At 39.8% G+C, this 14,227-nt stretch overlaps 1 protein-coding gene across 1 annotated transcript in view; it reads left to right on the top strand.

The window, feature by feature from the left end:
* The first annotated feature begins 1,606 nt into the window (after positions 1–1,606).
* CREB5 (cAMP responsive element binding protein 5) overlaps positions 1,607–14,227 on the top strand; it is a 334,938-nt gene continuing 322,317 nt past the window's right edge. The window contains exons 1-2 of the mRNA XM_060020658.1: positions 1,607–1,672; positions 7,030–7,123. Coding sequence (XP_059876641.1) covers positions 1,619–1,672; positions 7,030–7,123 — 148 coding nt within the window. The 5' untranslated portion in view covers positions 1,607–1,618. The remainder of the gene's footprint in view (positions 1,673–7,029; positions 7,124–14,227) is intronic.

Consider the following 14,227-nt stretch of genomic DNA (forward strand, 5'->3'; position numbering starts at 1 on the left):
GGAAAACTTCGGAAGATACTTGTATTTTTTTTCCTTCTTCTTCTAAATATAATAGAGTAAAAAAGTTTAACCAATATGCCTGATACAGGAAAACTGTAAAATTATTCGACATTACTTCCTTGATAGGTGACTAGTCATTCCAAATGGAGAGTGAAAAGGGCATTACTTAGTGAAAATTGCGGAATAGTGATGTGAAGAGAGTTTACATTTAAAAATTTGTTTTTAATATCTGCCTAGGAGTGTTATCTAAGGCAAGTGTTTTCATTTTGTGTTTCAGAAAAGTGAAAGTATGCCTCTATTTCCCAAAGAATATATGTGGATATATTAGTGTTTGGGGGAAGGCTGTAATGACATATGAATTAGAATTGGTTTTTTTTTTTTTTTGCAAGATGATAAAGTTTTCTTGGATGAAGGGTAACTATTCCATGAGTGAAGCAGAGTTTCCTCTTTCAAGGGTGAAGGTGACTTAAGACTCCTTTGGAATAACCTACAAGTAGAATTTTAAGGAAGCACAGGACTTCCTTTCTTCAGAGACAAAACAGTAGGTTTTAGTTCTATAATGAAGCCGTGTCCCACCAGCAGCACATGGAGCTTATTTAAACTCGGTTTCAAAACTGGCAAAAAGAAAAGTATCATTTAGAAAACTATTTAAATTGTGGAACTTCAATTGTATAGTATTCCTTATGATATTTTTAAAAAAATTTCTGTTACCGTATAGATTAGTAACCACACAATCATATATATTGTACTTTTATCGGTTTGGGGGAAGATTTGCAAAGATATTTGATTACGCTCAATTTTTGCCTAATGAACTTACCTTAGAACCTAACCCCTGCATAAGAAAAGACCATACTATAGTTTAACATATGTCTGAGATCACAACATAAGGTTTCTCCCTGCAAAGCTACCTTATTCCAGACAACTTATCTAGCTCAGAGGGGCAGTCGCCTTAATCCGATTTTAATTTCAGATTAGCCTGTAAAACCAAATTAATGAAATATTTAAGGTAATGCTTTTTGCATTTGCTGATTTCTTGTCACTTCTGCACAACTTGGATAGCTTTTGTTGAGGCATCATCAAATGCCTGAGATGAAAGAGAATTTAAGACCGTGGCTCACTGCCAGGGTCATTTGCTAAGCTGGCTGTAGGGCTACCTTGTGTCCCTTGTTCATACTGAATCTCAGTGGGGTGATCATGGGAGAATCATTTGACCTGATGCTCGGGGTTGGTCCTCACACTGATGATTGCCCAGTAACTACCCTTCTCTTGCTCTTTGCCTTGCACAGGTGGCGTTTTACCTGATAATGACACCCACCAGGCAGAATTTCTGCTGCAATAGACATTGTTTTTGGTTGCACTTTGTTGGCATTTTTTCTTCAAAGTGCAGTAAATATGCACTCAAGAAAACACAGTGGGAACTTGGACTGCAGAGAGCCTAATAAACTTGAGCAAGGCAGGACCTGTTGTTCATGTTTATGTTTTTCTCATCTAATTTGGGAATTGGCATAGGAGGGGGCTCCGAGCCATTGCCTTTCTCAGGTAGAAGGAGGAGATATTCATGAATTTCTGTTTTCCTTCCTCTCTCCCCCTGACCCTTCAGATTTATGAGGAATCCAAGATGAATTTGGAGCAGGAGAGGCCGTTTGTCTGCAGTGCCCCAGGCTGCTCCCAGGTGAGTGTAGGGGGGTCCTCCACTCTGGCCTGCAGGGGATGCAGTACCTTCCCCACAGTGAGGCAACTCTCACTTGGCAGTCATGCCTGTTTTTGGCTCTTCTTCTTCACCAAGATATTCTCAAAGTCCCCCTCACCATCATCATCACCATCACCATCACCATCATCATCATCATCATCACCATCATCATCACCATCATCATCATCATCATTTTCCACTTTGACTAGTTTGAACTACTTCCCTCACAGCCTCTGAAATACATCAGTGTTGGCCATTTCCATCCATAACTCTCCCCTGGAAGCGAGCCAGCCGCATCCTGCCCACCAGATGTTCAGGATTGTTATTTCAGACAGGGGGAAAGAGGGTGCTCTTTTTGACAATAGCCACTTGAATTCTGGGCCTTTGGATTACTGGTAAAATAGCTCACCATCAGAGACTGAATTCGATTTTGTTTTGTTTTCCCGTTTGAGTAAAATAAACCCCCTATGACTCATCTAGAACCCATAGTTTTTCCATTTATCTAAACTTTGAGAGAGGAAGTTGGCCTGCTATGCTGGGTTAACCCTCTGATGGTTGCCATCAAGTGGATTAGACGTGAGGCTTACATGAGGTACTGTGTGTGGAGTGTTTAGTAAAGGACCTGCACGTTGTGCTCAATTGATGCCCACTGTTGCTATGGTGACTGCTGCTACTATTGTACTAGAACCCATGTCTTTGAAAGAAACTGGAAACATCCATCATCTAAAATCAGAATTTGACATTTTTCCTTTGGAACAGGATGGTGACTTTTTCTACACTTGACCCTTTGGATATCTCCAAGTTCCAGTCATTGGAAAATGACCACACATGGTGCTCTCATGCCAAGATCTTCATTTTATGGGATAAAGGACAAGCTTAGAACTCAGAGCACAGGCATGTGGGTAGTTATGCTCTCTTTCTCTGAAGTGCCCAGTAGTTTCAGGTGGAATCAAGCCCCACTCTCTTGCCTGTTTATGTTGTGGGGTTGGCAGCACAGCGTAGAGCAATGTCTGGGAGTCAGTGAGAGGTGATGTCCATTAAGGACCCTTTTCATTGTATCTCCCCAGAGAGTTTGAGGAGGGTTCTGGAAGCTTCCTGGAGGGACTATGTCATGAAAACATGAAATGTTATTGCCTCGCGATGCCGCTGTTGACATCAGCCACCAGCTGAGAAACCAGCCTCCTTTGCTTGTGTTCTGGCAGATTCTCCAGGGGCTTTTATATGAATGTTGGTTTTTACCTAATAAATAAGGAAAGCAGTAGAGAATATTATTTTGAATTTCAACTATATTTTGGCAAGCTGGTTTTGGAGGTCCTTTTGAAATAGGAAACACTGGGAAGACACAGATAGGTTGAAGTACTGGGAAAAGTTCTGCTAGACCAGGACTCTCCATTGTGAATGCAGAAAATTGCCTTATCTAAGGTAAAACTGATTTCCACTTAGTTTCCTTAAGGGGGAGTCTCAGTAGCCAGAAAGAATCCAATAACTTGAGCAGTTTGCTTTGCTTTGGCTGTAAAAATGTGACATTAAGTTTTATTCAATTTGAGTCACTCAGCACATTTTTGAGGGGCCTGCTCTGTGCATAAAACACGTGTATCCCTGCCTTCACGGAACTTCTAGCCTAGGCATTACATGTGGAACCACATGAGCAATTCATCAGTTAATTAATGAATTGCAATTTTCCATGAAGGAAGAGCACAGGCCACCCTGAAGACCATCCTAGGGGGATTTACTTTACTTGGGGAGGATAATGGGGGTGTCTCTGTGGAAGGGGCATTTAAGGGAAAGGGATCCTCAAGACACTTGGCAAAGGCCAGAGAGGGTTCATGGCAAGTTAGGGTTCCAGGAGAGTCCAGGATTGTGAATGATGGTAGAGGAGAGCCTTTAAGAAAGGGGTATTTAGCCGCATCCAGCATTTGGATAAGTCAGAGAGAAAAGAAGTGCACAGAGGACATTGGACTGTGTGGCAGAATTTCCCAAGCTTGGCACTACCAATATTTGGGGCTGAATAATTCTTTGTTGTGTGTGTGGGGGGCTTCCCTGTGCATTATAGGAGGCTTAGCAGCATCCCTGACCTCTATGTGTTAGATCCCAGTAGCGCTCCCCAGTGGCGAAAACCAGAAATGTTTCCAGGCATTACTAAACGTCCCCTTGGGGGCCAAATTGCCCCCGGTTGAGAGTGACTGCCCAGTGACTTGCATTTTGGCTTTAGCCTTGTTTCTTTTTGGATCCTTTCCCTTTTGGGAATCACCTACTTCTAAGTGATGCTCCCCCATTCTATATTTTAGGTATTGCTCTAAGCCATCTTTTCTCCTTTTTGGAATCAGGCAGGGTATAAATAAATAAATGCTACAGACGTGTGGTCACTGGTGTCAGACGCTGCTAGAGCTGGCACAGTGAGAGGCCTGAGCAGGGGCTGTTGGGTTTGGCAGTTGGCTGTTTGCCGGCGACCTATGAGAGAGGAGTCGGGGTGGGGGCCAGATTGAGTGAGTGGGTAGTGAGGAAGTGGAGGTAGCCAGCATAGAGGAGCCTTTCAAGAGTGCTAGGGAGTGACGGGAAGCAGAGTGATATAATGGTAGCCTGAGAAGGAAGCAGCTTGAGAAAAGGTTTTTTTTTTTTTTTTTTTAACATCTTTATTGGAGTAAAATTGCTTCACAGTGGTGTGTTAGTTTCTGCTTTATAACAAAGTGAATCAGCTATACGTATACATATATCAAGTCAAGGCTCGCCAGGCTGGATTTAGTCAAGGGCAAGGAGGAGTGAGCATGCTGGCTTGAAGGACCACAGCTGGAGTGCCCTTCCCCAGACTACAGGGGTGTAGAGGATCCTGTGGGGGGGGGGGGACGATGCTCATTCCTCAGAGACAGGAGGGAATGGAAATAGGACCTATGAAGTTAATGTAAATTCTGAGATGGAGGTGATAATAAATGTTGAAGGGGTGCATTTCAAATGACCTTGAACTTCAGTGAAGGAGCAGGTCATTTCCTTGAGAAGGCTGGGTGAACTGAGGAAAGGTTTGGAGAAACATGAGACTTGAGAATTTACATAGTTTCTTGGTTTTAAGGTAAAATTCCAAGCCTCTTCCTTCAACCCCCACTAAATTTAAATGTAAAGATATATCTAAAACTTGATGTCTCTATTTAATGTGGAAGTGTTTCTTCTTCTTGATAAGCTATTATAAAAATATGAGCATCTTTCAATTGAAGAGATATTAGAATTGAGAAAGTATGGTGGTTGGCCAGTGATTCCAGGGGTCTCCTGGTGGGGTGTTAGGGAATCAGTCCATCATGGCATTTACTTGAGCGATGTTCCATAGCCTGGGACCTGCATGGAGAAGAAAAGATGGCTGGGAATTGGAAAGGGGAGTAAATACGAATTATGAGTGCTTGCGCTGTGTTGGAGGTGATGGATGGATTCCCCTCCCACCCCCTTTTTCCCTCATTGGAAAGAACCTTTGCTCTATTAGGAATGGCCTAATACCTGGGAGGTTGTGTGTGTGTGTGTGTGTGTGTGTGTGTGTGTGTGTGTGTGTGTGTTACGGCTCCTTATAAGTTAGCTTTGTCCCAAAAGTGAGGAGAAACAAGCTTCTCTTGCTCTTTCTGATCTCACAAAGTCCAATGTTAATTTCACTGTTCCTTTGCCCTCTGCATTTACCTCGTTTTAAGTTCCAGTGGCCTCTCTCAGCTCTGTATCTATTGCAGACTATACCTTTTGGTTATTCACAATTTGCTATTTTCCTACCAAATAAAAAAAAATCACAGATATCCTGTATTGTCTTATTTGGAAGGTAATTATAATTAATATGAGATATCATGGAGATTATTAGTAGTATATAATAAGTATTCTTGTTTATATTCTATTTTAGGTTATTATTTTATGGAGCCAAAAATGGCTAACAAAATGACTGCAAATGAAGGCTATTCCCATGTTGTTTTTTGGTATATATTACAGAAAAGAATTATAATAAGGCTTTTGACAGAAAGACTACGAAATTCAACCTCTGTGTCTAAGCCACATATGGTAGTGTCACTTATTTGATGCAGTCATTCTACTATAGTGTTATAGAGGACCAAATGATCCTGCAGGAAAAACCCACATGTCATGAAGACTTCTGTGTATTCAGAAATCTGGCATGATCACCATGTGTTGCAACTTCTGTACTCTCCAATTTATGTTATACAAATGACAAAGAAATAAGTGATATTTATTTGAAGAACTACTTTTAGAATATTGCAAAGGATTTAGCCCAGTGAATCCCCTCATTCCCGTGAATACAAATTATGCTGTTTGCAGAAAAGATTTCTACCTTAATATACAATGGTAATTGAAATTTATAATGGCTAGCCTGAGGAGCTGGGACGCTCTGAGAGATTTTCTAGATTGTCAAAGATTCGGAAATATTCAGCAGACTTTATTGTCTTTTGTTGAATTTTCATTTGACTTTGATAAAGCAGATACCCTGGTAAGTTCAGTTATTGAAACATACCAGTCTGAGTCAGGATAGGCTGGGATTGCTGCAATAACAAATTAGTTCAAAGCTTCAGTGACTTGACACAACAAAGGCTTATTTCAGTTGCCCAAGCGTACATTTCAGTTATAGATTGGCAGGATATTTTTCATAATCCTTCAGAATTCAGAGATGCTCTTCGTAATTCTTCAGAGATTTAGGATGATTGAGGGGCCACTATTCCTTGTATTGTGAATCTCTTTGCTAAAAGGGAGAGGGTCTTGCCCCAAGAAATAGATGCTCACATCTGGATGACGTGTCACTTCCATTCATGACTCAATGGGTAGAACTACTCACATGGCCCCACCCAACCACAAGAGGGCCAGGAAATCCAATTCCACCATATGACCAGAAGCCAGACAGCTGAAAATATTTGGGCGCAGCATTTTTGACAACCATAATATCATTCCCTGAAAATTAAAAATAAAGTGTTGGTTTACTACACTGCATGGAGTATAGAACACTCAAAATAATTTGCTGTTACTATAAATCATATGTATAATTATAATTAATGAGATAATCAGTGTGCAAGGTCTTCATAAACAGAAACATACTATGCAAATGTCATGGGGTACATCTGTAGATATATATGGCAAATAATTAAGCGTGACGTGTAGTTCTTTTCCAAAGTTTGACATGAATGCATATGTGGTTGCGTAAAATAATTTGTCATTTTACTTACCATGCTTTCACACTTTTTCAGAACTAATTTTTTGTTTTCCTTGTCACGTTTGCAGTGCTGAATGAGTCTTTTTCTCTATGATGGTGAAATATATATTACAAAACTGAATAGCTCCTCTCCCCTCTCCCTTTTTTTCTATTTGTTTGACAGCGCTTCCCAACAGAGGACCATCTGATGATTCATAGGCACAAGCATGAAATGACTTTGAAGTTTCCCTCAATAAAAACAGACAGTATGTTATCAGGTAAGGAGCCATCAGGCAAAGACGCTTTGGGTGATCCAGATCAGCCTCATGTGAGGTACTTGTTCTATAGAATAGGATGATTTCCACTGGCAAATTCTACACCTTGAAAATTTATATTTCTAAAGTATAGCTGAGGCTTAAAATAATGGTAAGCAGGAATGTAATCCGCTAATGTAGTGTTCACTCAAATAATTGGAGAGCTCTGACTTCTTGTTTTCTGGAATGTGAAATATTTATTACTATGAAACTTGGCTCCATGTAAGGATTTTTTAACATCACATACCTGTAATTACTCAAGCAACAGATGTTAATTGAGCATCTGTAATGCACACTGCACTGTTCTGAGTGCTGTGGAGGTGCGAAGATTGATATGATTACTGTTTTCGAGGACATCACAATGTGTGTGTGAAAACTTAGCTAAAATAGAGGACTGTCCATGATATATATCAAGTGAGCATTGTAAGGAAAAATGCTATGTGGCTTTAGCAGAAGGAGCTCTCTTTCTGGACTGAGCTGGTCAGTGAAGGTTTCCTTAAGAAATAGTACCTGCTTCATAATTGGGAAATTAAATAAGATAATGTGTGGAAATACAAGTGCTCAGCAAATGTGATCATAAATAAATAATAATGATAATCCATCAATTAATTTCCATTCTGTCCCGTCTTGAGAGGTAGTGTGGTAAATTAGAAAGAGTGCAAGGAGTAAGGAAACTTGAACTCTAGCCTGGCCAGATGACCTTGAGCAAGTTGGTAAACACTTCTGGGCTTCAGTTTCTTTTTCTATTAAATGGGAATGATTTTATCTGCCCAGTCTATTTCACAGGCTTATTGTGATCCAATGAAAGCATGTAAGTGCAAGAGTTTCATAAACCCTAGCAGGGCAATTGAAGCATTTCCTGTTGCCTTTCTCAGGCTAGAAATATTTCACTCAAGCCACTGTCTCCCTGGCATCGTGAAAGAAATAATACGCCCATGAACATGTTTTAAATGATATCAGAAGAGAAACTGACTGCACAGGCAAAACTGGCTCGTATAATTGAGCATTTCTATGGCAGTTAAATTTTACAAGTATTTTTTTTTTTGCTGTACGCGGGCCTCTCACTGTTGTGGCCTCTCCCGTTGCGGAGCACAGGCTCCGGAAGCGCAGGCTCAGCGGCCATGGATCACGGGACCAGCCGCTCCGCGGCACGTGGGATCTTCCTGGACCGGGGTCCGAACCCGCATCCCCTGCATCGGCAGGCGGACTCTCAACCACTGTGACACCAGGGAAGCCCTACAAGTATTTTATTATCGCTCTTATTAGTAAATACCCTAAGAGTTTTTTCAGACAGGTTATTATTACAACCCACATTTTACAGATAGAGATGAAGGGGGGTGGGAGAGGGAGCAACTTTCCCAAACTCACCAACAGGGCAAAAAAATAGGGCCCTTGATCCTGCAGTCCTAACCCTCTGACTTGCACCAGCTACTGCTTTGTCAGGCTTCATCAGTTTATATGTATGATCAAATACTCCCGGTGACGGGACTGTCCACAGGTCTTCACTCTCTGGCCCGTGACTTGTTAGTGGTGCAGATGGGCTGTGATTTGCAAGACTCTCGTGTTCAAAGGCAGCTTCTTCCCTTCCCTCCTCTACCACCTCTCTCTCAGCCTGTTTGTTTTTATTGAACTAGATGGCTCTTCAGAAATAACTTTGTCTTTCCTTAAGTCTAGAAACAGAGATGCAGAAACTCAAATTTCTAAGAATTACGAAAGCCTAGAAGGGTTAGGAAGGGTGTTCTGTTCTTTTGTTTTTATCATTTATTACGTTCTATAGAGTCACACGTGGTGTAACCTTATAGTTTAACGATGAACATGTATAGGAAAGTAGCAAGGCTCTAGACTGTGGAATTCCCAATATTTCAAGTAATAAGTTCACCCTTTATTTCTCCCAAACAGGATCCCTAAAATAGGCTGCCTGGGGGTAGGGAAGTGGGAGGTGAGTGTGAAGGAGTGGTGATTATGTAGCGATATGATCACTATAGAGGTGAGTACCAGCATAGTATCTCTCAGGTAGACTGCTGGGATGGCCCTACAGGGAGCCCCATCCAAAGGTCTGAAAAAAAGTAGCTAAAGATGTGGGAACGTTTCTATAGATTTCCTGTAGGTTTTTGATGAAACTCTTGAAGCTTTTCAGTAGTTCTTACCAGATTCTTATTAATTGGTTATGTCAAACTCAGAATAAGAAAATAAAGGGAGAAATAAATGAGGAAGAACAGCATGAATGATATAAGGGCATATTTTATTTTGCTTTCTCAGGTTTTATATTGAAGCTGGTATGAGGCCATTTCATACTCCCAATGAAATTAAGTGCTAAATTTTTTTAAACCATTTTTTAATTGAAGGATAGTTGATTTACAGTGTTGTGCTAATTTCTGCTGTGCAGCAGAGGGACCCAGTTATACACAGATATACATTCTTTTAAAAAAATATTCTTTTCCATTATGGTTTATCCCAGGAGATTGGATATAGTTCCCTGTGCTAAATTTTTAAACTTGCTACCCACTCTGCATGTTTGTAGTCTCGTAGAAATTTCTTGCTGGAACAGAACACAGAGCTATCCAGTCCAGCTCCAGAGGCTGAGGTGTCAACTACATGTCATATGCCAGTGTTGTCCACACTGAATTGTAATATGCTATTTGCTGAGTATTTGAGCTTTGCATTTTTTTTCCAGGAAAGTCTTTAAAATATATTTATCTCAAACATCATTTCAGTTTTAGCATATTAGATTGTGATTGTCAATATGACTGAAGTTTTATTTGTCTGTATCTTAATTTACTCAGATTTGAATTTATCAAAACTTCAGAATCTGCTTTTATTAAAAATATGTTCATTAGAATTTTATTTCTTAATGTACCTTAAACCTATTTTGTGGCCTCTCATGAAGATGAATAATTTTGTACAGCTCAAAATATAGTAACAATAAAAATAAAAATAGTATAAATCAAATCTTAAATCAGAAAGCCTCATCGCAAAAATGTTCAAGGCTATTTTTTTTTCAAGCAATATTTGGGCTATTTTTTACAGCAATATTCAATTACCCAAAATTTCATTTCAGATGAATTGGAGTTTAACATATATTAAGGAGATAAAGTATAGTAGGTATGTTTATTACTAATTTCAGGGTGTCTAGCTAACCTAAATTTTGGAAAATCACTTCATCCTTCTTTAATTGCAAATATTATAGTTAGGGAAGTTATTAAGATATCACACATATACATTTGAAGGGTAAATGTCCAAAGAGTTGTAAGATCTGAAATAATTTTATAGCTTTGCCATAAAGTCCATTTTATTTAAGCCAGGTAGAATTTATTACTCAAAATGACTGTAAATATCTTTTTTTTTTTTTTTGGTAAATAATCTTTGACATGCCACAAAGCAGGATAATAAAAGTGACAGTCATGGTGTTTTATTAACATTAGTCTGCTCTTACTGATAGACAGTAAACATAAAACCCCTCCTTCTAAAGGGACAGTACATGTCCCTAGTAAGGACATGAATAGGGGTGGTGGTGTTGGATTCTGAGGGCAAAGACTTTCATTCTCTCCCACCTTGGTCCTTCCATCCTTATTTGGGCTCTGTGGTACATTTCCAGTGTCCTGATGTGACGAGGGGCATGAACCTTTCCCTTCAACTATTCTCCGTCTGATAGAAGATAATTTCATGGTGAGGGAAGTTGTGATAGCAAAGGTTTTTAGGTGCCAGTTTTGAAATGAGAATCCATTGAAGACAGTATACGTCCACATACAGGTTGCAAAATTACCAGCTACCACATGACACCAGATCTGTTTGGCTTGCAAATTATGATCAAATTTCAGTATTAGAGACAAAGAGGATGGTGTTTGGGTCTATTTTAATGGTATTATGTCTAGGTATCCAGAAATTCCTAAATCTTGCCCTATCAAACATCCCCACCCCCACTTCTTTACAGGGTTCCCAGGGTCTGTACAGGAAAAAAAAAACAAAACAGAATAGGAATCAAAGTACAACTTTGTAGTTGAACAAATAATAAGCAAATAATATACTAAATGAGAACTCTGTGTGTGTATGTTGTGTGTTGGGGGAATACGGTAGAAATATTGACGTAGAAGATGACTGATTTTGCTTCATGAAAGGGAAGATGAAGTTCAAGAGTACTGCAAGCCTTTCCCAAAAGATAAAACCTGATCCACACTCAGGTGGGAAACCTGAGAAAGAGACAGGGGACCATGCCTTTAAATGCCTAGTCAGTTCCCTCACCAGACATCACAGCCCGATTAATGCTGCAGGCAACTGGGCTGTGCTTGGAGAGAAGTTAGGACAGGCACCAGCTGAGGTGTGGGAAGAGGATCTGAAGTTGCCCCTTCATCACCATTCATTTAGTCAACAAACCTTTAATGAGGGCCTGCAAGGATCCTATTGTGCTGGGTGCTGGGGATGTGGCATTGAACCAGACAGATGAGTTCCCTCTTCTATGGAACTGATTATATGCTGTTGGGGGTAGGGAGACAGATAATAGACAAAAAAACCAAAAACCAAACAAAACCAAAAATCCCCAGATAAATAAACAAGAAAATATCAGTTAGGGAGAAGTGCTCCGATGAAGATAAAACATGATAATGTGACATCAGTGGCCAGCCTGCTCCCCAAGGGAGGTCAGGACAGGCCTCTTCTAGATGAGTGGCATTTCAGCCAAGACCTGATGTTCAGCACTCCAGGCTCAGGGGTTCTTTCTCCCTGACCTCTGAATATGGTGGGGCTGGAAGTGGTAAAACCCCAAGACCAGATGCAGTGCAGCTGACTGTATCTTGCGCTGACAAATGGAAGAGAGGCAAGAGAGACTGGCTTCCTCATCCCATCTTCCTTATCACCCTCTGATGCAGAGCATCTAATATAAATGACAGTATAGTCCTTCAGAACCCAACTGAGACCTGGATTAGGTCTAGAAGTAGGGCCTATCTCTAGTTCCAGACTCTGAACCTAATACTTACTGTGGAGAGAGCAAAATGTTTTCAATGAAGTAGAACTTTTGTCTCCAAGAGATTGTTTGTGATCAACCAGGCACTCTCAGAACCCGAATCCATTGCTCATGGCTCTTTGCTATAAACCCTACTTAATAATCCAAGAGCATTTTAAGGGAGGAGCCAGAGGAAAGGTGACATATCTCACTCCAGATTCTTTTTGGAATGAACTGGGATATAAAAAGTAAATAAATCTCTGTCTCTGTCTCTGTCTCTCTGTCTCTCTTGCGCACACACACACACACACACACACACACATGCTAAGTATGTCCCATACTTAGCTTCTTTCTCTTCCATTGATGGTAAAGTTACATAGTGACTTCTCATTATGGAAATTAATCAGATCTTTATGGAACAGAGGGTGATGGAGATGGCTTGCATCAGAGGGCAGCATGATAATAGAAATAGCTACCATTTATTGCCTTATCTTATGCCTGTAATATTCCCCCTGCTTTATATACATTGTCATTTAATCCTGGCCACTTTTTTTTCATATGAGTAAACAAGATCAAGAGGATAAGCAATTTGTCCAAAGTCCCTATCTGTCTATAATTTTCTCACTGTACACATAGATTTGGTGAGGTACACATATTATTTTTAGTATGTTTCGGCCTTAGATTTATGTTTGGATATAAATCTATGAACTGATTTTTCTTATATTATTGACTTATCCCTTCAATACTCATCAAATGGAGAGACTGGTCAAACATTTTTGGAAGGAGATTGTAGCAACACATACGAACCTTCAAGTTGCGAACTTTCAAAGATGCAAACGTTTGTTAGCGTGTCCAGTCACATAAGTTAGTTCACGTTGTCATGTGAGTGCATGTGGTTGTGCTTTTGTGTAGTTTACTGTACTGTGTTTGTTTGTTTTTTATGTATTATTTGTATGAAAAGTATTATAAACCTATTACGGTATAGTACGATATATCCGACTGTGTTACTTGGGTGCCTAGGCTAATTCTGTTGGACTTATACGAACGCACTTTTGGCACAGAACTCTTTTATATGTAGGGACTTACTGCATTGGCATTTGGACATGTCAGCTTCTCATTCATGTTTTTAGTTGGTCAAGCAAAATAGAATTTTGAAAATTCACCTGAATATGTCAAAGGCATTGATCTACAGTCTTCCTTTATATATGAAAAACTGGCTTCCAGTTTGTTTAATCTGGAAACCAATCCCTTTTGACAAAGAGTATAGTAGAACTCAGGCAATGAGTGACTAAGTGGAAACATTAAGCTTTAGCTTCCACTATTCAGGGCAAATTTTGATCCCTTTGTTCACGTGGCCAGCAGAGACATGGTTTCACAGTGTTAATAACCCTTTTTACCAGCTCGGCTCCTCTAAAATGAAATAAAATTGTGGCTTAATTGCTGTTGGAACACTTAGGGGTAAGCCATGGCTAATAGTGAGTATGTAGGTGTGGAAAGTATACTTGAATTATTTAAGTCTATATCTATGTCTTCTGGAACCATGTGTTGTAAGAGATGCCTTTATCAGAGCATTTTCTAGTTGACTCACAGCCTCTCTAGTCTACCAGCTCTCTAGCTTGAAATAAATGGATTCCAGCGTGTGATTCAAGAGTGTGAGAGCGTGTCTCACTGACCTGGATCACCCCAGTCCGGGTCAATTTTAAGCATCCCACAGCTATTGTTTAAAAACCAGAGTTACCTTTGTTTGTCCCATGGTAGCACTGCCTCTTGGGACAGATGTAGGGAAATAGTTATGTCAGTGTTACTGAAAGGACCCTAGTGCTCCTATTGTATATTCACACTCAATAAAAGGCACATTTATTGCAAAGAAGCCTGTCTAGAATTCCTCGGAATTCTGTCAGTTGTTACTGATTATAACTCTTATAAAGGATTATGCATTTTAAAATTCATTTAATGTAAACTCAATTAGGACTTTATTAAAATTCAGATAAGGTATAAGAATATTTTAAAGAAAGCATTTGCTGAAAAATTCATGGGGTAAATATGACTATAAAAAGAATATTAAAAGTCTCGAAGAGAAATGCCTTTTTTGAGAACCCCAACTCTTACTAAAATAGATAGGCTAATTCCAA

The sequence above is a fragment of the Delphinus delphis genome, chromosome 9, assembly GCF_949987515.2.
Source record: "Delphinus delphis chromosome 9, mDelDel1.2, whole genome shotgun sequence".
NCBI classification, from domain to species: domain Eukaryota; kingdom Metazoa; phylum Chordata; class Mammalia; order Artiodactyla; family Delphinidae; genus Delphinus; species Delphinus delphis.